At 36.8% G+C, this 21,438-nt stretch overlaps 1 protein-coding gene across 7 annotated transcripts in view; it reads left to right on the forward strand.

Moving 5' to 3' along the window:
• EPS8 (epidermal growth factor receptor pathway substrate 8) overlaps positions 1 to 21,438 on the forward strand; it is a 176,585-nt gene that overhangs the window by 89,589 nt on the left and 65,558 nt on the right. For all 7 annotated transcript variants that reach the window (XM_049102979.1, XM_025455205.3, XM_025455207.3 and 4 more), the window contains one exon: positions 19,772 to 19,851. In XM_049102979.1, coding sequence (XP_048958936.1) covers positions 19,793 to 19,851 — 59 coding nt within the window. In that variant the 5' untranslated portion in view covers positions 19,772 to 19,792. The remainder of the gene's footprint in view (positions 1 to 19,771; positions 19,852 to 21,438) is intronic.

Consider the following 21,438-nt stretch of genomic DNA (forward strand, 5'->3'; position numbering starts at 1 on the left):
GTAGATGTAGATGTAGATAATAAATCTTAAGTGACCCACATGTGCTTTTGCATGTAGTCTTCATAACAGTCTTATTTCACAGGGGAGTAAACAGAGGCTCACGGAGGATAACATGTATTCAAAGTCACAGAAACATGGTAGAGCCAAGATTTACATTCAGGGCTGACTGTCCCCACAGTATGCTCTTTTTATTATCCCACAGTACCTCGGTACAAGCATTGGAATATACTCAGAATGTTTTGATTGTTTCCAGTAGTTCTGAAATAGCATCCCAAAAAGCATTTTTCTTCTTGGCAGATATACTATCATTATTTTTTAGATCAGGAAAGTGGTCTTTAGATGCTGGGAAATTGCCTTATGGGCAAGCTTGCTCACCCCCTCTCAGGAAGCAGTAGTAGGGCTTTGTTTCCTAAGAGTAGATTATTGTCATTTGAGGCTTTGTAAGGTTTGCAAGAGCAGTCAAGTATGTTTAGGCACAGTTGTGGGTAGCAGTGACCCATGCTGCGGATCACCTATCCTGTGCCCACTTACATTAGTAGATTATTAGTTGGCTATTTTGCACTTCTTCTGTCTTAAGGTTGATTCTTTGATTTTTCTGTCACAGCACATACAGTCACTTTTGGAGTAGGCCACTTTACTTCATCCTAGTTCTTTCATGGTAGGGGGGCAGCCACATGGCTCTTGACAAAACTAGCCTTCCCTGAGGCGACAACAGTGGCAGTTAAGAGTAAGTACTATTCTTGTAAACATTTCATATCTCATACAATTCAAACACTTGTTTCCTAGAAAAATTTCCTTTTCAGCATCCCAGAATAGAGCAACTTCAGTTCTTGGGAGAGCAGGGACATTCATCTTGTTCTTCCTAGCTAACTAAAGCTGGAGGAGTATACTACTGTGTGCTGCCGTGTGCTGTTCCCAGGGCTTCTTACCAACTAAAATTATAGAAATAAATAAATAAGATAAAATCATGTCACATGCTTTCTTTGTAGGCAGGCTTAGAGGTTGTGAGGGTAACGTATAGCCAGTCCTCAAAGTTACCTGTATTAATTCCCCCTGGCCCCTCCCCAACACCATGAGAAAATAGGATACTTTCTCCTGTGTTCTGTTTTGTCAAGTGATCTTTAGAAGTAAGTTTAGTTGAAGCAGGTCACTGAGCCAGTGTGATAATAGCCTCTGTGACTGATGTCACTGAACTAACGCACTGGACTTTGGAACTGCAAAGAACTCTTGGAAATACCCTAGTTTCTAGCTTAATCAGTACTAATGAGGACCCTATGAATTTAACATGTCCAAGGGCCCAGAGTTAGAAATGGTATCCATAAAGCAAGGAATAGTATTAGCTTTGGTGTTCAGTTTTCTAATCTCACAACGAAGCTAAATCAAGTTGACATCTAGGATGTTCCAATGGCAAGCTTAGGAACAAAATTTCCTCACACTCCCAGAAAGTGGCTGGGTTCTGATAGGACTGATGCTCACCATCAGAGAAGGGACAGGATTAGAAAGGTAAGAGGGGATGCCTGGGTGGCTCAGCAGTTGAGTGTCTGCCTTTGACTCATGGCCTGATCTGGGGGTCTGGGATCAAGTCCCACATTGGGCTCCTGCAGGGAGCCTGCTTTTCCCTCTGCCTCTCTGTCTCTTTCTGTCTCTCATGAATAAATAAATAAAATCTTTAAAAAAAAAAAAAAGGTAAGAGGATATGGTTAGATGAAGTTTAGGTTTTTTTGTTTTTATTTTTCCATTCATTTGGGGAAAATAAAGAAGGTGGCTGGCAATAAAAGTCAAGATGGAGAGGGAGATGTGTATTTTACAGTGTGGATGGAGTGACTTAGAGGGACTTGGGCATAATAGTGGACCATGCTTGCTGTTTTTCTTGAGTGGTTCTTGTTAGAAGCTAGAGATGCAAAATATTTTGTTTGTAACTCTTCAACTAGCTAAAATATTTCCTGCTCAGTTTTTCTTGCTTTTAGAGCATGATTTAAATAAGATTTGAAATAAACACCTTAATTTGGTCAAGGAAAAAAAATAATTGTGGGTATAATGTTTTTCATTCATTAAATAGGTTTTTATTGAGAACTTACTAGGTATTAGGGACTGTACTTCACACTTTGTGTTTAATAATTATTTAGTCCCTACCTTCAAGAAACTTACAATCCTGTGTATAAAAAAGAAAATAGGAAGTTACTGTAATATGATAAGTGTATCTTAGTGTTAGACTGAAATATAATGGGAACACATGAAAGGGGTGCCTATCTGTCCTACTTTGGAGAAATTAAGGAGGGCCTCCCTAGATTGAGATCTAAAGCTTGAGTAAGAGCTGACTAGATGAAGTGGCAGAGAGGTTATTGGGTGAGAGAATATTTCAGATAGAAGATGTTACTTGATAGCAAGAATCTTCAAAATGATGTATATATAGTATATACATAGCCTATGCAAGTATAGGGAGGATTCATGGTGGAGGAGTGGGTTGGGGACAGAATAGGGGAGGTGGCAGGAAGGCAGAAATGGTGAAAAAGGAAGCTTTACAGGTATAAAAGTCCAGATCACAAAAGAGTACTATGCTATTTAATTGAATTGGATGTTTTCTGGAGGGCAGTGGGGAACCATTGATTGGATTTAGTATAAGAATGATAAATATAAGTTTTAGAAGGCAATAGTATTAGATTGATTCAGATTTTATCTATGGAAGTTTCTGAAATGATTCCAATTTAGATCATCAAAAGATCACTTAAGGGGTACCCGGGTGTCTCAGTCAGTTAAGTGTCCAGCTCTTGATTTTAGCTCATGTCTTGATCTCAGCGTTGTGAGTTCAAGCCCTGCATTTGTCTCCACGCAGGGCACGGAGCCTACTTTAAAAAGCTGGGGTGGGGGTGAGGTGGTGCAGCTGTGTGGCTTAGTCTGCTAAGCGTCCAACTCTTGATTTCTGCTCAGGTCATAATATCAGGATTGTGAGATCAAGCCCCGAGTTGGACTTTGCCCTGGGTTTGGAGCCTCCTTTAGATTCTATCTCTCTCCCTCTCCCTCTTCTTCTGCCCCTCCCCCTCAAAAAAATCACTTAAAATTCTGGTAATCCTCTCAGTGATAGATTTTTACTGCTTACATGACATAAATATAAGGAGTTTGAAAACTACTTTAAGAAATAGTACCAAATATATATATTAAAAAAAACATGTTTTATCAGAAACAATCCTGTATCTCTCTTAGAGTGTAATGTATTGAAACTATTAAAAGAGTGTGCTGAGTTTAAGTTATGTAGACCTTTAGTTTAGCAGTTTGAGGAAACTTCTAAAGCTGGCTCCATACCCAGTGTGGAGCCCAGTACAGCCCATTACTAGGACTTGTGACCCTGAGATCAAGACCTGAGCTGAGATCAAGAGTCAGGTGCTTAACCAACTGAGTGACCCAGGCAAAACTGACTTAAATTTAATGAAATTAAAGTTACAGTTCTTCAGTGGTACTGGCCATGCTTTGGGTGTTCAGACATCACATGTTTTCATCATCACAGGAAGTTTTATGTAATAGTGCTCATCTGCCCATAATGGTTACATAGTAAATGTTTTTGAGTGAATGAATGGATAAATCAGTACTACTATTGGTTGGTAACAGTTACTATTGGATGAATCTTATTTGAATAGTTATTTACAAAGGTCATTTTGCCTTTTAATTAATCAGTGTTGACATATCCTTGACCAGTTTCAAAATACTGGATTTATCAGTAGTTAAAGTAGGAAGTATACAATAGTTAAAAGCATGACTTGTTAAATCTTAGCCATGGTATGTAGATGTCATGGCCAACTTACCTTTACTTACAACTTTTAGAAGTCCCAGATTCCTCCTTAACATAGGGATAGTGATAAGGCAGGAGGGAAGTGAGACTAAAGAGACAAGATGACCAAAGTAAAACCATTTTTGTTTTAGGCTGACTCTTAACCTAAAAAAGTAAGTAGATCATAAACAGAGTCACAAGATCCAACTCATGGAAAACAACAAGACTCCACTCCCTCCAGGAGTAAAAGCCACATAAGCTGGACATTCTTAAAAATGTTCCCTATAATTCCATAGCTCTAAGACAATGGAAAAACTACCTAATGTACATGATAAATCCAAAGTTAGAGTAAGCCCCTCCCAGTAGGTTAGCTAATTAAAAAACAAAACAAAACAAAAAAACCTAACGACTAATAAAACCCTTCATTAGAGGCAAAGTGGGGGTCCTCTTTCTTTTTTTTCTTTTTTCTTTTTTAAAGATTTTATTTATTTATTCATGAGAGACACAGAGAGAGAGCGAGAGAGGCAGAGACACAGGCAGAGGGAGAAGCAGGCTCCATGCAGGGAGCCCGATGTGGGACTCGATCCTGGGACTCGATCCTGGGACTCCAGGATCACACTCCAGGCCGAAGGCAGGTGCTAAACCCGTTGAGCCACTTGGGGATCCCCTGGAAGTCCTCTTTCTTACTGGGGAGGAGAGACCACTTCTTTATGAGGTAGCTCCATTCTTCTATACTTAATAAATCTTTGCTCTAAAATGTTTGCTCTTGAATTCCTTCTTACGCAAGTCAAAAACCCTCTTGGCAAGGGCCTCAGCCTGTCCAGGATCAATAAGCTCTTACAACCTCATAAAGTAGGTAAGAATTAAGTAAGATAATATATATAAAGTACTTGCAACCTCACACAGTAAAATGCTTAATATAAAAGCATTATTTTTTTTTTTTTTACAATAGCAAACCGATGTGTTTAAATTTACCCCCGTTCATGGATAATTTGAGGCTTGTGAAGAATTTTACTTCTATTTTTTGCCACTTCTGTTGTTATAATATGGTAGATATTTTTCTAGGGTAGTATTATCCATAACCGAAGGTTATATTTCCTGCCTTTAAATATGAGATTTAGTAGCCTCAATTAAAAAAAAAAATTATTCGGGCAACCCAGGTAGCTCAGCAGTTTAGCGCCGCCTTCAGCCCAGGGTGTGATCCTGGAGACCTGGTATCAAGTCCCGCATCGGGCTCCCTGCATGGAGCCTGCTTCTCCCTCTGCCTGTGTCTCTGCCTCTCTCTCTCTCTCTCTCTCTCTCTCTCTCTCTCTCTGTATGTCTCATGAATAAATTAATAAAATATTTTTTAAAAATGTACCTATTGGACTTAATATTTTTCTTCTTAATTTTTATGACTGTGTAAGTATCTAACCTCCCAAGAACAGAGTTCCATACTACTTTTATAAGCAACTTGACTTTTAAAACTAATACACAGATATCTCTGACTTCTGTTTTGGGGAGCTGACAGAAAATTTATTCCCATTTATATTCACTTAAATAGGGCTTCTTGGAGTGCCTGGGTGGCTCAGTCATTAGGCATCTGGCTCTTGATTTTGGCTGAGGTCATGATCTAAAGGTTCAGTCATGATCTCAAGGTCGTGGGATTGAGCCCCATGTCGGGCTCCATGGTCAGCAAGGAGTCTCTCCCTCTGCTCCTTCTCTTGTGCCTGCACGCTCTATCTCTGATAAATAAATAAATCATTAAAAAGTAAATAAATAAGTAGGACTTCTCTTTGGAAAAAAAATTAAAATATCAGAAAGGGAGACAGAACATGAAAGACTCCTAACTCTGGGAAACGAACTAGGGGTGGTGGAAGGGGAGGTGGGTGCGGGGCAGGGGTGACTGGGTGACAGGCACTAAGGTGGGCACTTGACGGGATGAACACTGGGTGTTATTCTATATGTTGACAAATTGAACACCAATAAAAAAATAAATTTATAAAAAAATAAAATCTGAATAATTAAAATGAATAAATTACTGATTCTTTAAGGGCGACTTCAAGTTTTATTTAGTCACCTAACTCTATTGTGCATTTAAAGCTATGATTTAGGGATGCCTGGGTGGCTCAGCGGTTGAGCATCTGCCTTCTGCTCAGGGTGTGATCCCGGAATCCAGGATCGAGTCCCATATCGGGCTCCCTGCATGCAGCCTGCTTCTCCCTCTGCCTATGTCTCTAACTCTCTCTCTCTGTATCTTATGAATAAATAAATAAAATCTTAAAAAAATAAAGCTATGATTTAATTTCTAGAACAGCAATAAAGGCATTTTTTAAATTAACAATAATGCCTGATCAGTTGGGGATTGCCTCACTTTTACACACTATAATTGTTTCTTTCCTGGGTTTTGAAAACAGCATTTGTTGTTATGTATAACAGCAGGTAGTTAAACATATACTACCAAAATATCAGCTGACTTTATGTGAGGTAAATTTCCTTCATTTTTGTGTTGCTTTTACTCTGGCTGTTCTGGTCACTTTGTTTTTAGTATAAACTTGTGCTCATATTTCATAGTCTGCCTTAACCTCTCAAGTTCATATTGGAGGTGACTTGATTTTTTCTCTTGAGTTTTTCATTAACAAATATTTGTCAGTGTTTTGACAATAAAAATACGTTACAGGAAAAGGCAGACCAAGCACATGCATTTATTCTGTTCCTTCTGAAACTGTGACAGCAAAGGGATTCAAAAAATGCAGAAACTCCGTAAAATGAAGTGATTCTGGAAAGGGCATGTTAACTAATCTACGAGTACTAAGAAGCTGGAACCTGAGCTGGTAGGGAGAGGTATTTCAGAATCTCAGAAGGGCTTGACAGTGAGAAAGTGAGGCGAAAACAGGAGAATTAAGTGGCAAATGTCTAAAATGAAGTTAGACCCTAGATGCCTCTACACACTCCAGCAAGACTGGAAGTTGATTCTGTGGAGAATGTGAGCTAGAGAACTCTAGAGTGGGAAATACCAAGGCACAGAAGGAGGGTGGAAAATTAAATGAAATACTAAATAGTGAGACACCCCCAGGGCACTTCCTCTGCTCATCTCCAAAAATTTGGCAGATATATATTTTCCAGGTACTCATTTCAAAGATGCTTCTTTGAAGAATATGATCTTTCTGTGGATACTTATGGTTTGGGGTCTCCCAATGGACAAGCCCAGCCAGATTGTTCCCCAATGAAGCCTACCTATTGCAAGCCCCCCTCACCTACACAGACTTTTTTTTTTCTTTTAGATTTTTAAAAATTTATTAATGAGAGAGAGACAGAGAGGGAGAGAGGCAGAGAGAAGCAGGCTCCATGCAGGGAGCCTGACATGGGACTCAATCCCTGGTCTCCAGGATCACACCCTGGGCTGAAGGCAGCGCTAAACCACTGAGCCACCCAGGCTGCCCTACTACACAGACTTTCTTTCTTTCTTTTTTTTTTTTTTTTTTTTACACAGACTTTCTAATCAGCATTTTAGTGCTCCATCTTCTGTGTGAGTAGTAATTAGTGATTGTCAGACATTTGAAGAAATTTGGAGACCAAAACAAGTCTGGAAAAAACAAGGAAATTGAAAGCTATAGAATAAAGAAGGAAGATGAAAACTTTAAAATATCATCATTAATATTCTCAGGAAAATCAAAGAATATACTGCAATCTAGAACTAACAAACATTATAAGAGAAGGGCATAAAAATGTACTCCTAGAAATTGAAAATTGATAGAAGATTTGAAAAATTTTAAATGATTTTTGGAGATGATGTTAAGAAAGCCACCCAGAAAGTAGAACAAAAATATCAGGAAATGAAAAACAAAAGTGAAAAGGCAATAACACTAGAGATTCAGTCCTCAGAATAGAAGAATATAATTTTTTAGAAAAGTAATGTTTTAGAAAATGTCATGAAGAAACAATCGAAGAAACAAATCAAGAAAATTTCCTAGAATTTAGGGACAGTGATTTTCATATTTGAAAAGACCTACAGAGTTTCTAATATATCACATCTTTAGAAAACACCTATACCAGTGTATTCACTAAATTTCACATGGTGGAGGTGGGTGGGGGGAGGAGGTGGGAAAGAAGATTCCCAAACTCCAGAACTGCAGAAAGAAAAAAAAAAATGGCCCACTGAGAAACCGAATGTCACCTAATGTCTCAGCAGTGACATTGAAGACAGAACAATGGCTTCCAAATTCTGGGGCAAAAATAATTTACAAATATAGAACCAGAAACCAAGACGAACTATGGGTCGGTCATCTATGAAGGTAGAAAAAGCACACTTTCAGTCATTTGAAGTTTCAGAAATTAACTTTCTTACACTCTGAAGTCTCTGCTCTTCCAAGATAAAAAAGTAAAAGTAAAGAAGAGAGAGTTGGGGGATGCAGGAAATAGGATCTAAGAGGGGAGGAGATGAAAGTAATGAATAGAATAATGTTGATTTGGATACCACAGTAAATGCTGTGTAGGAGACCTAGAGATTAATCAGTTCAGATTGTAACAGGAATGCCTAGAGATCAGGAAGAGATACCTGCAGAAAGATAAAGATAACCATGGAAATAGATTGTGTTTAAATGCATTGCAAGGAAACTTTACTTCTCGTGGAGAGTAAAGGGATGGAATCAATGAAAATAAAGGAAAACTAAGGATTGAAGGTAAGATGATTATTCTAAAGACAAGATTATACAAAGAAAATGTAATCTTAGTATTTACTGTGTATAGCAATTACACGGACATAGGAAACTGAATTTTGATCTAACAAAATTTGATAAAAATGTAAGTTTGCTACTTCTTCCTCTGCCTGTGTCTCTGCCTCTCTCTCTCTCTCTCTCTCTCTGTGTGTGTCTTTCATGAATAAATAAAATCTTAAAAAAATAAAAATAAAAAAGGGAATCCCTGGGTGACTCAGAGGTTTAGCACCTGCCTTTGGCCCAGGGTGTGACCCTGGAGTGCCCGGATCAGGTCCCACATCAGGCTCCCTGCATGGAGCCTGCTTCTCCCTCTGCCTGTGTCTGCCCCTCTCTCTCTCTCTCTCTCTCTCTCTGTCTTTCATGAATAAATCTTCAAAAAAAAAAAAAAAGTAAGTTTGCCCTCTGTGCTAGGCAGTCTTGTATTACCAGCTTCATGCTTCATTGTGTTCTACCTCTTACTCTCCAGTGACTCTGAACTGCTCGTGGTTTACTAAGTGTACCACACTGTCTCTTGTCTTTGCTCTTCTCTCTTCTGGCTTACTCAGGTCATGCATCACAGCCTGGAGGAAGGCTTTTATGAACTGAATACCCTCCCACCCCGTCCCAAACATAGGGTGCCCACTTTGCATTCTGTCTTCTACTTGCCACATTGGACTATAAATGCTCCTGTTGATGTTTCCCTGCGCTCCTGTGCTATACATTTCTAAAAGTCTTTATGTTGCCTTCTTTGGCTCAACCTTTCTGTGAAGGTGATTTTGTTTTCTAGACCCACTCCTAATCTGACTTACCTTAAACATGATACTATGCTGTCCTAACAGTGCCTGCGATGTGTTCTTTTCCTAAATATACTTTTTCTTCCCCCTCCCCCAAGATTTCTGTGTAATATAGGAAAGTTTTCAAGGAAGATTTTGTTAGGATTTATTTTCTTAGCTAGGAGCACTGACTGTTAATCAGTTATATTTATATTCAGCCAAATATAGATGATTACTGGAATTGATTTTTCTGTTTTGTTTTGACTATTCTTTGTTGAATCACTTTCTAACAGCATATTGGGACTGCCTCTGCTTTTGAAGATAAGGAAAAAATAGTATCTTGAAAGGATTGTATTTTTATCTTTGTCAAAAAATTGTTAAACAGTGTGGAATAATAGGAATAAGGATTAGTTAAGAATGATTAGAGAATTTTACCTTATTAATCCAGTCATGAGCTTTCTGTTAGCTTATAAAGCTATAGATGTTAAACTTGATACACCTGCCCCCACATAACCATTATGCTGACATTTGGATCTCTAAAAATGCATCTTGAGAAAATAGAACAAATTGAAATAGTAGTTTTTAATATGATATCTCTATGTCTTTTTATCAGAATAATCAAGTTTGATAGTATGGCAGACAGGAAGAAATGAGGTTGAGATGAAAAGTAACATCTTTTTATAAAATATCTGGGAAGCAATTTGTGGGTGATATATATTATAGTAGAAGGCTTTTTTTAACCTTCATTTAAACAAAATTATATTGCTTAAAGTCCAGCATAGTTTAGAAATTAAGCATTGTTTACTTATAATAACCTTGGGGAGATGTAGTTATGATTTAGAAAAGTAGGATGAATTGAGGATAATAGTTGCTTTAAGGTGACATTTGCCACTTTGTAGGTTGTAACCATTTACTACAAAAATATGTTGTACAGTTTGTAAACCATTGATCCTCTTAAGGAGCTGTACTAAAAATGCAGAGTGAAGCACCAGCAGTGTTTTGTTTACTGCTTCATGTCCTTTGCTCTAGGTAATGCAGAGAAAGGTAATCATGTGGCAACAGGGTAGTTAAATATTAAAGTGTTATATCTCATCCGTGGGTTAAAACTCTTCTCATTGTACCTATAAGGTTTTATGATTTACTATTTTTAGAGGCCATTTAATACAACATAATGAAACTTGAATTCAAGAGTTTCAGTTTCATTCAAGATGATTTTAGAACATATTTTCTTGTCTACCCAGCTGGGTTATGTCTGGCCCAGATGGCTCTTTATCTATTTGCCTTTGTAAAATATGTTGAACTATACTAATTTAGCTAATGGCAAGACTATGGAAAAAGAATAGCTCACAATAAAAATAATCATATGAGATCCTAAGTTCCTCAATAGTTTTTGTTTTGCGTTAGTCCGTGACACAGTTTCATTTTGGAACCTTTCCAAAACATTCATAGAATGTCAGTGAATACTAACCCTTAAGGCTGATTTTCAAAAAGTAGATATTTGAAAAAAAAATTACTGGAGAGTAGGGATGAGGTGAGGTAGGCAGGATGGTTTTCTTTACTTCTTGTTCCCAAATGTTGTTCCATGATAGGTGTTCAGTTGAAAACTGAACTGGCAGAAAGAGTCGTACTTATTTTTATTCTGGGAGAAAATACCCATAGTGAATATTCTTCTACCTCTTCTAAAAATCCACACTTAACAACTTTTTGCTTCTGGGAAGCTTTGAACATCCCTTTTTAAAAAAGATTTTTATTTATTCATGAGACACGAGAGAGAGAGAAGAGGAGAGAAGAGAAGAGAGGAGAAAGAAGAGAAGAGAAGAGAAGAGAAGAGAAGAGAAGAGAAGAGAAGAGAAGAGAAGAGAAGAGAAGAGAAGAGAAGAGAGAGAAGAGAAGAGAGGCAGAGACATAGGCAGAGGGAGAAGCAGGCTCCATGCATGAAGCCCGATGTGGGACTCGATCCCAGGACTTCAAAGGCAGGCGCTCAACCACTGAGCCACCCAGATGTCCCAGTTTTGAACTTCTTAGATAATGTTTACTTTTTAAAATTCCAATCATCTTTTGGTGACGTTAGCCAAGGTTTTGTGTTAAGGGCTATGATCTCTCTCATTGCCTCAATCTCTCTCTCTCCCTGTCTAAGCATTATATTAACCTAGCACAGAATGGGAGCTTGACTCAGATCTTGTATGAACCATCTGAAATAGGAGTTTTACAGGGGATGGATAATCAAGAGTTTCTATTTGACTGAATCAGATCCCCTCTTGTTTGTTTTTCCATCTTTTCTGTTAAAAAAAATCTCCCATACAGAAGAATTCCAAAAATTCATGCAGATACTCCCTCCTCTAGGAGGTGGAACATAACTCTCTACCCCATAAGGAAGAGCTACATATAGTGACTTCTTCCAAACAGACCTGTAGAGTGGTGATGAGGGAGGTCACTTTATTAATGGAGAAACATGATGAGAATCCTGCTTCAGTCAGTGAGGAATGTTAGCATAAACAAATTGTCATAGCTAATAGTATGGGCTTTTAATATGATGTGGTAAGAGTGGCACATATCTCTGTAGTCTTTCTCCCCAAAACCTGTAATTCCAGCTTAATCAATAGAAAAACATCAGACAGATCCTAATTGAGAGACATCCTATAGAATATCAAAATACAGTACTCTTCTATCTAGGGGGGGCGCCTGGGTGGCTCAGTGGTTTAGCGTCGCTTTCAGCCCAGGGCCTGATCCTGGAGACCTGGAATCGAGTCCCGCATCAGGCTTTTTGCATGGAGCCTGCTTCTCCCTTTTCCTGTGTCTCTGCCTCTCTCTCTCTCTCTCTCTCTCATTAAGAAATAAATAAAATCTTTGAAAAAAAAAAAGCTATCAAGGTCATTCTTGCAGGTTGAATTGTGTCCCCCCAAAAGATGCTCAAGTCCTACCAACCTGTACCTAAGAATGTGACTTCCTTCGAACAGGGTCTTTGCCAGTGAATCACAATGCGGTCATACTGGATTGAGGTAGACCCAATCCACTGACTGGTGTCCTTATGAGAAGAAGGAAATTTGGATATAGATAGATACCTGGGGGAGGCCATATGAAGACAGAGCAGAGGTTTGAGTGATGCATCTATAAGCCAAGGATTATCAGCAACTACAGGAAGTTAGAAAACAGAGGATTCCTCCCTTGTAGCCTTCAGAGAGAGCCTAGCTCTGCTGACATCTCATTTTGGACTTCTAGGCTCCAGAACTGTGAGAGATTAAGTTTCTGTTGTTTAAGCCACCCAGTTTGTGATACTTTGTTATGGAAGCCCTAAAAAACTTAATATAGTTATCAAAAGCAAGGGGAACATGAGAAATGGTCCAGTGTAGAGGAGCAGCCTAATGAGACATGAGAGCTAAATGCAATGTGGTATTGTGGATAGGATCCTGGAACAGAAAAAAAAATTAGGTAAAAAAGTGAGGGAAGTCTGAATAAAGTATTGATTTTAGTTGATAAAATATTGATATTGGTTCATTAATTGTCACAAATTCATCATGCTAAGCGAGATGTTAACAATAAGGAAATGGGGTGCAGGTTATGCAAGAACTATGTGTACTATTTCACAACTTTTCTGTAAATATAAAGTGATACAAGAATTAAAAAGTTGATTACAAAAAAATCAAAAACAAATTTAGCTGCAGTTTTAATGAGACCTCAATAGTCATGTAATGGGGTAAATGACAAGGTGTGGCACTTTAAGGGTGTGACAGTGGTGACCAGGCACCAAGGCTTGCATTTGCTGATTAATTATGTCATAGGATGATTAAATCAGGAACTTCTACTGATAAAGCATATGCTCCTTTAAAAGTCAGTTTATTGCAACAGTCAGTATATAAGGCTGACTGGAAGGCCATTGTGAATTGTGGAAATAATGCAATCAGGGAGATGAACACTTTGATAAAAGGTTTTTTCTAGCCTATATAGGCAAGGTATATGTAAAAAATATACCTTGTATAACTAAATATACCATGAGTAAATAAGTGGAGATTTGTTAAAATTCCTCATGTCACTTATGAAGTTTAGTGGACACTTTGCTGAAAAAATAGTTTAAGATCTGATCCTACTACTATTTCTCCCAATACCCAACCCCATGGTATGCTTCACTGGGATAGGGGGCCTGGTAATAAAGAAGAGTTAAGACAGTTTCTTCTCTGAATTTAGTTCCCTTTCCTATCATGTTTTTATCTTTATTGGAAGATTCCAGCTAAATTGGAGGCTATGATTCCACCCCCCCCTTAAATAGGTACTTAATTTTAATGAGAGAAATGCAAATGATCCAGGTAAATTTATGGGTATCACATACGACTTACATGTGAGTGAATTACTCAGAAGACTCACTTTGACACACTTGACCTGCGAACAACATGGAAGTTAGGGACACCAACCCCCAGCAATTGGAAAATTTCTTTTTTTGATAGAAAATTATCATATAACTGTTGACTTCATCTAAACTTACCTATTAGTAGCTGTTGACTGCAAGCCTTACTGATAACATAAATAGTTGATAAACACATATTTTAGGTTTTATGTATTACTCTATTCAGTACAGTAAAGTAAGCTAGAAAAAAGAAAATGTTATTAAAATAATCATAAGGAAGAGAAAATCCATTTACAGGACTGTACTGGAGTCATTGAAATAAATCTGCATCTAAGTAGACCCCTTACATTTCAAATTCTAGCTTCTTGTGTTACCACTTAGGCAGATGTTTTAACTTACTTGACACTGTCATCTCATCTACAAAATAGAGCTAATAACTACATCAAAAGGTTGTTTTAAGGATGCAATGAGAGGAGATTTCTAAACTATCATATGAAGTAGGGGCTCATGGAATGTCATTTTCTTTCCCCCATTTTAGTTCTCTGTTTATGATTATCTGATAAACAGAATGTTCCTTCTGGTCATTCATGGAACTTAGATGATTTTTTAAAGTTTTAGCATCTCATGCAAGTGGCACCTCGTCTCTTTAGCTCAATTTCTTCATCTATGAGATTGGAAAATAATATTTCATCAGAAATTAATGTGAATGTTAGATAAGGGATAGAAAACATTTAGCACATTACTTGATACAAGATACACTGTCAATAATAGCAGTAGTTCTTTTTAAAATTCGCATATTTTCCCAAGTCAGTACAATATTGACGATGTTTTGACCTAAGACCTTAGTCATTTCCCATGGATAATATCAAGCAATACATGTGCACTGATGATGCCATCATAGCAACCAGAATTAGAGGGAAATACTCAAGTAGCAGTAATAGGGTATATATGGCTCTTCTCTATATTAGGCCTTTTTATGAAACCTATCACAATATTGAACATACAATTAGTACTAAAGTGCTTTTTAGTTGCTTATTAAATTTCTACAACAGGTATTTTTCTTTAATTAATTAAGCCAACTACATTCTGGATTGAATATAGATTTGCCCCCAAGTTGTCCTAACTTAAACATAAGCCTAAGAATTTTCTCAGCATTATTAAAAAAAAAAGAGGAATCTAAATAATTATTTAGGTGATTACTATGTGTTGATTTAAAGGTACAGATTTACTCTTGATTGATATTGAGAAAATACTGTGCTTCCATATGGCCTAGAAATTGTGATACTTACACAGATCATGGCCACCAGCAGCAGTCACAGCATCATTATTATTTCTATTCCTATAGCAGTTTAATGTACTTATTAGTTTCCCAAGTTTATTCACACACACAAATTCTTTATTCCTAAATATTAGACCAAGTGACAGAGAAATAATGACAATGACTACTGTACTGACAGTGCTGGTAACATATATTGAAAAGTGGCTGCTTGAGGAACCTGAGTGGCTCAGTCGGTTGAGTGGTTGAGCATCTGCCTTCAGCTTGAGCAGTTGAGCTTCTTGCCTTTAGCTTGGCTCATGATCCTGGAGTCTTGGGATGGAGCCTGGTGTCAGGCTTTTTGGCCAGGGGGGTCTACTTCTCCTGCTTGCTCCTTCTACCCCTCCCCCATTCATGCTGTCTCACACGTGTGCACGCCCTCTCTGTCTCTCTCTGAAATAAAATCTTAAAGTGACTGCTCTAGAAGACACTACAGGAGACAGAACATGTGATGCTTCAGAAGGTTTAAAATAAATTCTTTGTGTTTTTATGTTTTAAGTACAATCCCTGGTAAATGTCACAGAGCACTGCTAAAAATTAAATTTCAGTTATTTTTTTTTTTTTAGTTAAAACCCTAAATGATAATGACAATATACATTTCCCCTGCCATCCTCTACTGCTATTGGTTATAATTTAGACAAAGATTATGTATTTAGTTAAATTGAAAATCAAAGTAGAGATACTTCAAGACACTCTGACAAACTTAAATAAGCAAACAAAAACTTTTTAAAAGTCTGACATTTCTTTTTTTTTAGAATTTTTAAAAAAGATTTTATTTATTTATTAGGATGAGAAAGAGAGCACAGCAGGGGTTGGGGGGGAAGAAGCCAACAGAGAAGCAGACTCCCTGCTGAGTAGGGAGCCAGATACTGGGCTGGATCTCAGGACCCTGGGACCTGAGCTGAAGGCAGACACTTAACTGAACCACTCAGGCACCCCATAAAAAGTCTGACGTTTTCTGAGAGAACAAGTTATTTTGAGGGCAGCTCAGTATACAGGGAGCTACTCCTTATTTGGTAGGCAGATTGAGAGGGTGACTAATGACTATATACTCATTCATCAGGTGGAAAATTGATACTATATGCCAGCAGGGTCAAGAAAAGGAAAGGGAATCTAAATATTTATTTATATTTCAGATCTTAACACTTTCTAATACAAATTTAACTTTCTGGTTTTGCCCTATTATAGATAGCTTCATTTATTTCTGCTTATAGTGATTTTCAAAGATTCTAAATACAATGTAAATACACTGAAAATTTTAGTGTTTACCATTTTTGGTATGCTTAGCTTAGATCTTAAATATACCATTTTAATCTTTCTACTGGCTGAAGCATGTTATTTTCTGTAGAAAATAAGAAAATGATAATCGTTATGGTAAAAGTGTTTTTATAAGGTAAAAGTGTTTTCATAAGGCATAGTGTGTTTTTATAAGGAAAGAAACTGTAATTTCAAATCTGTGGAAGCTATTATGACAGTTTTAGTGTACACTTTTAGGATTAAGTAGTTAATTTAGTAGAGTTAACTGAATTTGTGACACTGTAAAGTGATAAAGAAAATGTTTGTCTCCTTAGTTTTAAGTTGTTTTGCTTAACAGTTAATAAAAATGAAAACACTTAATGTTTTTAGTAAGACGTGATGGTTCCTTTATACTATATATATGGTCTATGTGGCTATAATGGGGATATGTCTTTTAAAAGCGTGAAGGAAAACCAAGCATTTGTAATTGTTTCCTTTGCAAGGTGTGCACCCTAATTGCTATATTTAAATATTTGAAAACTCCATACTACAAACGTGAGCGTCTGTTACAAGTGACAATATGATTCCCAAATAGGAAAAGTTTCTATATTTAAAATTCAATTTAGCAAATTGACATTTTCTATTCCCTTTTCTAATATTCTCTTATTCTGACAGATCACTGTTTAAAAACAAAACACAAACCACACATTCATTTGACTGTCATGAAGAATTAAACATGAAAAGGATGAGATGCTGTGGCTCTCACTTATCATTAAAACCAGCCACTTTTTAAAAATGTAAACCAGATCAAAATCAGTACAAACCCTGGGGGTCTAATTTATATACTGAATGAACCAGCTTGTTTTGAAAGAGTACTTAAAAAAAAAAACAAACTTTAGAAGAAACTTACACATTCATCGTTTGATTTTTCACTAGCCATGTGACTTAGAAAGATCCAAGAATTATCTCTATTATACTGATGAGAAAATTAAGACAGAAGCTTAATTGACTTGTGTAGGCTAGTTAGTGCCAAAATAGAGATCCAGGCTTCTGTGAATGACTGTGTCTAGCCATGGGCTCCAGATCCAGAATGTTATTCCAGGCCTCTGTCCTGGCCCAAATTCTAGAAAGTAACAATGATGTGCTCTGTTTGGATCCTAAGGCGTATGAGAACCAATTCTGAGATATTTAGGAATTTTGTAAGCTGCTGTAAAAGTATTGATAGTTGAGATGAACCATAGTGGAAATATTTATACCATGGAAGTCAATAAGCACTACAAATTAGGATTTAATTTTTCCCCAGAGGACTGGTTTACCTGTATACTACTAATCATATCCAAGTATAAATGGAAGGAGATCAAACAACAACAACAATAAAAACAGAATACAACAATGTAATATAAATGGAATGTAATTTTGTAAATGTGATAATAGGGGATCCCTGGGTGGCTCAGCGGTTTAGCGCCTGCCTTTGGCCCAGGGTGTGATCCTGGAGTCACGGGATCGAGTCCCACATCAGGCTTTTTGCAAGGAGCCTGCTTCTCCCTCTGCCTGTGTCTCTGCTACCCCCCCCCCATGTCTCTCATGAATAAATAAATAAAATCTTTAAAAAAATTATAAATGTGATAATATTGTAAATTAATGTAAATCAGGGAGAGGTCAATATTTCTTTGTTCCTTAATTTAGAAATTTGCTTCTAAGGTGTAGGTAAATATAGGCAGGGCTGTTGGGAAAGCTTGAATTAAACTTAAGTGTTATGAGGACCTTAACTATTCTTTAAGAACTAGGTCAAGTCTCAGCCCCTCCAAAAATTATGGCAGTCAGCCTGGCTTTTCTCTTTGAATCTCTTTAGTAAATTTAAAATAGAGCCACTTATTTGTTTCATATGAATAATTTTGTATCCTTAAGAATACAATAAAGTCGGGCAGCCCTGGTGGCTCAGCAGTTTAGCGCCGCCTTCAGCCCAGGGCGTGATCCTGGAGACCTGGGATCGAGTCTCACATCAGGTTCCCTGCATGGAGCCTGCTTCTCCTTCTGCCTGTGTCTCTGCCTCTCTCTCTGTGTCTCTCATGAGTAAATAAATAAAATCTTAAAAAAGAAAAGAATGCAATAAAGTCTTTCAAAAGTGGGACATGGACTTTCCTTTTTTTCTTTCTTTGAATAAATATTTAATTAACACCTATTCTATGCCTAGTACAGTTCTTACTGCTTGAGAAACAGCATCATTAAATCAAAGTTTCTGCCCTTATGGAACTTCTAGTCTAGGGAAGAATTAATTTAAACAAATTAAGAATTATAACTGTGATAAGTACTTGACAAATTGTTATAGTCTGAGAAAGTACTTTGGAAAACTGTTTAGAGTCTGAGAATGTCTGATAGTGGGCTTTTATCTATTCAGGGAGGTCTGTTAAAGTTTCCCTGAGGACTTTGTGATTGAACTGAGATCTGAAGAATGAGAAAGAATTAATTTGAAGTTACTGGTCTTGAATATAATTTATGTAGGCTTTCTGTGGCCACCTAATCTGAATGAAGTTCCCTATCATAATGGACCCCCAAATCACCTTTTGTAATAGAAACAACAACTTTAATTTCATATTTATTCACTAAGTGACTGTTTTTCCCCTAGACTATTGGCCCAAAGCTGGGACTGTGTTTTGTTCACCTTAGAAGTATCAGTCATATTATTTGATACGTAATAGTCAGTCAGTAGTTGTTAATTCTACTGCTCCCTTTGCCTTATAATAAAGCTATGATGTGCCCTACCTACCTCTCAGCTTTGAGAAGGCATAATAATATAATATACACAAAAGTCAGAAAAGTAAGATAAGATCCAATATTGTTTAGTGTCACAGAACCCAAGAAGGCCTAAGTATCCAGGAGTAAATAGAAACAAATTAGGTGTAAGCAGTAGTATCTTGGAGAACAAAGAAAGAAAAGGTCATTGGATTTAGAAGAGGAGGTTTTACTCATCTGATTTGAAGAAACTTGTTCAATTTGTGTAATATATTAAAAATGTTTTCTGAAGTTACATATCTGGTGTTAACTTTAAAAATTGCTTTCTCATGACAAGCAGAAGGAATGTGTAAATGGACACCTTCTTAGAAAAAAGTGCATCCAAATGTGTATGTATAGGATGTTATCAAATATACTTTGAAGGAAGGGAGAAAGAAAAAAAGTTGATGCAAGAAAAAGACTGGAGGAAATGACAGGATTGTTAAATGATAGGGCTCTGGGTGGTATTTTTTCCCCTTTGCATTTTTCTGTATTTTGCACTTTACTGTTGTCAAGTTTTTAAAGTTAACGAACCTATATTAACTTTGATAGTGAAACAATAAACAAAGGAACAGTTTATAAAATTGAGAATTGATTATGAGTTTGAGAAGAATATACAGTTATGCCTTATATATGGAGAGGATTCAGAACTATATTTTAGATTTTTCTTTTACTTGCCTAATTTGCTTATACTTCTAGTGCACTAATGTTAAATGCCTGTTGAATCTTTAGTTTCTGTGCCCATCTATACTTCTGGCAGCAGAGCTCTTTGAGGGTAGAGATCTTTATCTTTGTATTTCTGTCATCCTGGCAGTGATATGAATTTGTTGAATGAATAACTTGGAACTGAAATGTCTTGACCTTTTTATTACCTTTACTCTTTCTTTCTTTTTATAGAACACAGGAGTGAAAACTGCAATGAATGGTCATATTTCTAACCATCCCAGTGGTTTTGGAATGTATCCATCTCAAATGAAGTAAGTTGGGAGGTTTATATTTAATTTGTTGGGATTCTTTTTGTTTTTAAAGATTTATTTATTTTAGGGAGATGGAGAGCACATGAGTAGGGGGAGGGGCAGCAGGAGAGGGAGAGAACCTTAATCAGACTCTGCTCTGAGTGCAGAGCTCCATATGGGGCTTGATCCTATAACCCCAAGATCACGACCTTAGCTGAAATCCAGAGTCAGAATCCTAATCAACTGAGCCACCCAGGTGCCCCTGTTGGGGTTCTTTTTGGATTTGATTGGGGGTTTTGTTTTGTTTTATTTTATTTTTTAAATATTTTTAATGAAAAGATTAACTCCAGTTCTTTATGTAGTTTATTCTTCATAAATATATAATTTTTTTCTATTTCTAAGCTATGGTAATATTAAAAATTTACTATGGTAAGAAAAAGATGGATCAGTATTATCAACCTCAGTGACAGTGATCTAATAGAAAACAGTTTGTTCTGGTATTTTTGTATTATTGCTTTCCATAGTTGAATATATACTTCAGAGATTTCAGTTTCTCTGGAGCATTATGTTTTGTTTATAAAATACTGGCAATTGAGGAAAGTTAAATGTATTTTAGTCTAATCTGTCAAGATACTTACCACTGTGTAAAACAAAAAAGACCATGCAAGCAAATGAAACAATCCTTGAAGTTCCAGGTATAACTTGAAATCACAACCCTTTTATATTCTGCTGAAATGCCAATTTGGCAGTGAAATCTTTTGGACATCCTGATAAAAATTTAATCCTTCTTTGATCTTATATGTTATATCTATTACTTTTATCCAGATATCACATTCTATTGTAACTATTTTACTTACTTGTCTTATTAACAGAACCATGTCCCTTGCCATAATCCTTATCCTAATAGATTTTTGGGGTGAATGTTTACTGAATAAATTTTAAAAATTCAAGTAATATGTTTACTTCACCTATCATATTACAAGAGGCCAGAAATTGGATAAAGCTGGTCAATTTTATTTTTATTCCTTTTTTCTTTAAATTTATTTTTATTGGTGTTCAATTTACCAACATACAGAATAACCCCCAGTGCCCGTCACCCATTCACTCCCACCCCCCCCTCCTCCCCCTCTACCACCCCTAGTTCGTTTCCCAGAGTTAGCAGTCTTTACGTTCTGTCTCCCTTTCTGATATTTCCCACACATTTCTTCTCCCTTCCCTTATATTCCCTTTCACTATTATTTATATTCCCCAAATGAATACTATTTTGCATTTTGAGTTTTTGTGAAAATAATGTCTATTCCATTGTAGCTTAAGTCATTGAGTTCTTTTTATGACTGGATCACTGCCCACAATTCAATTTAGTATGGCAAATTTAAACTCTTCTAAGATAGTTTCAACCGTATTGAATCTTCTTGCCTGGAGTTCTGACTTGGAGTTTGAGAGGAGGCTGTGATTTGTACCCACCTCAATTCACATTGGGATGGTGTGGCTTACATTCTATTTCTTGACCAGAGCAGGGTCTGGCTCATTTTGACAAACCTAGTTAGCATTAACTCAATATGTTTTTCAAAAGCACACAGACATTGTGGTACGTGGGACTTTTATTTG

The sequence above is a fragment of the Canis lupus genome, chromosome 27 (genome assembly GCF_003254725.2).
Source record: "Canis lupus dingo isolate Sandy chromosome 27, ASM325472v2, whole genome shotgun sequence".
Classification (NCBI taxonomy): Eukaryota; Metazoa; Chordata; class Mammalia; order Carnivora; family Canidae; genus Canis; species Canis lupus.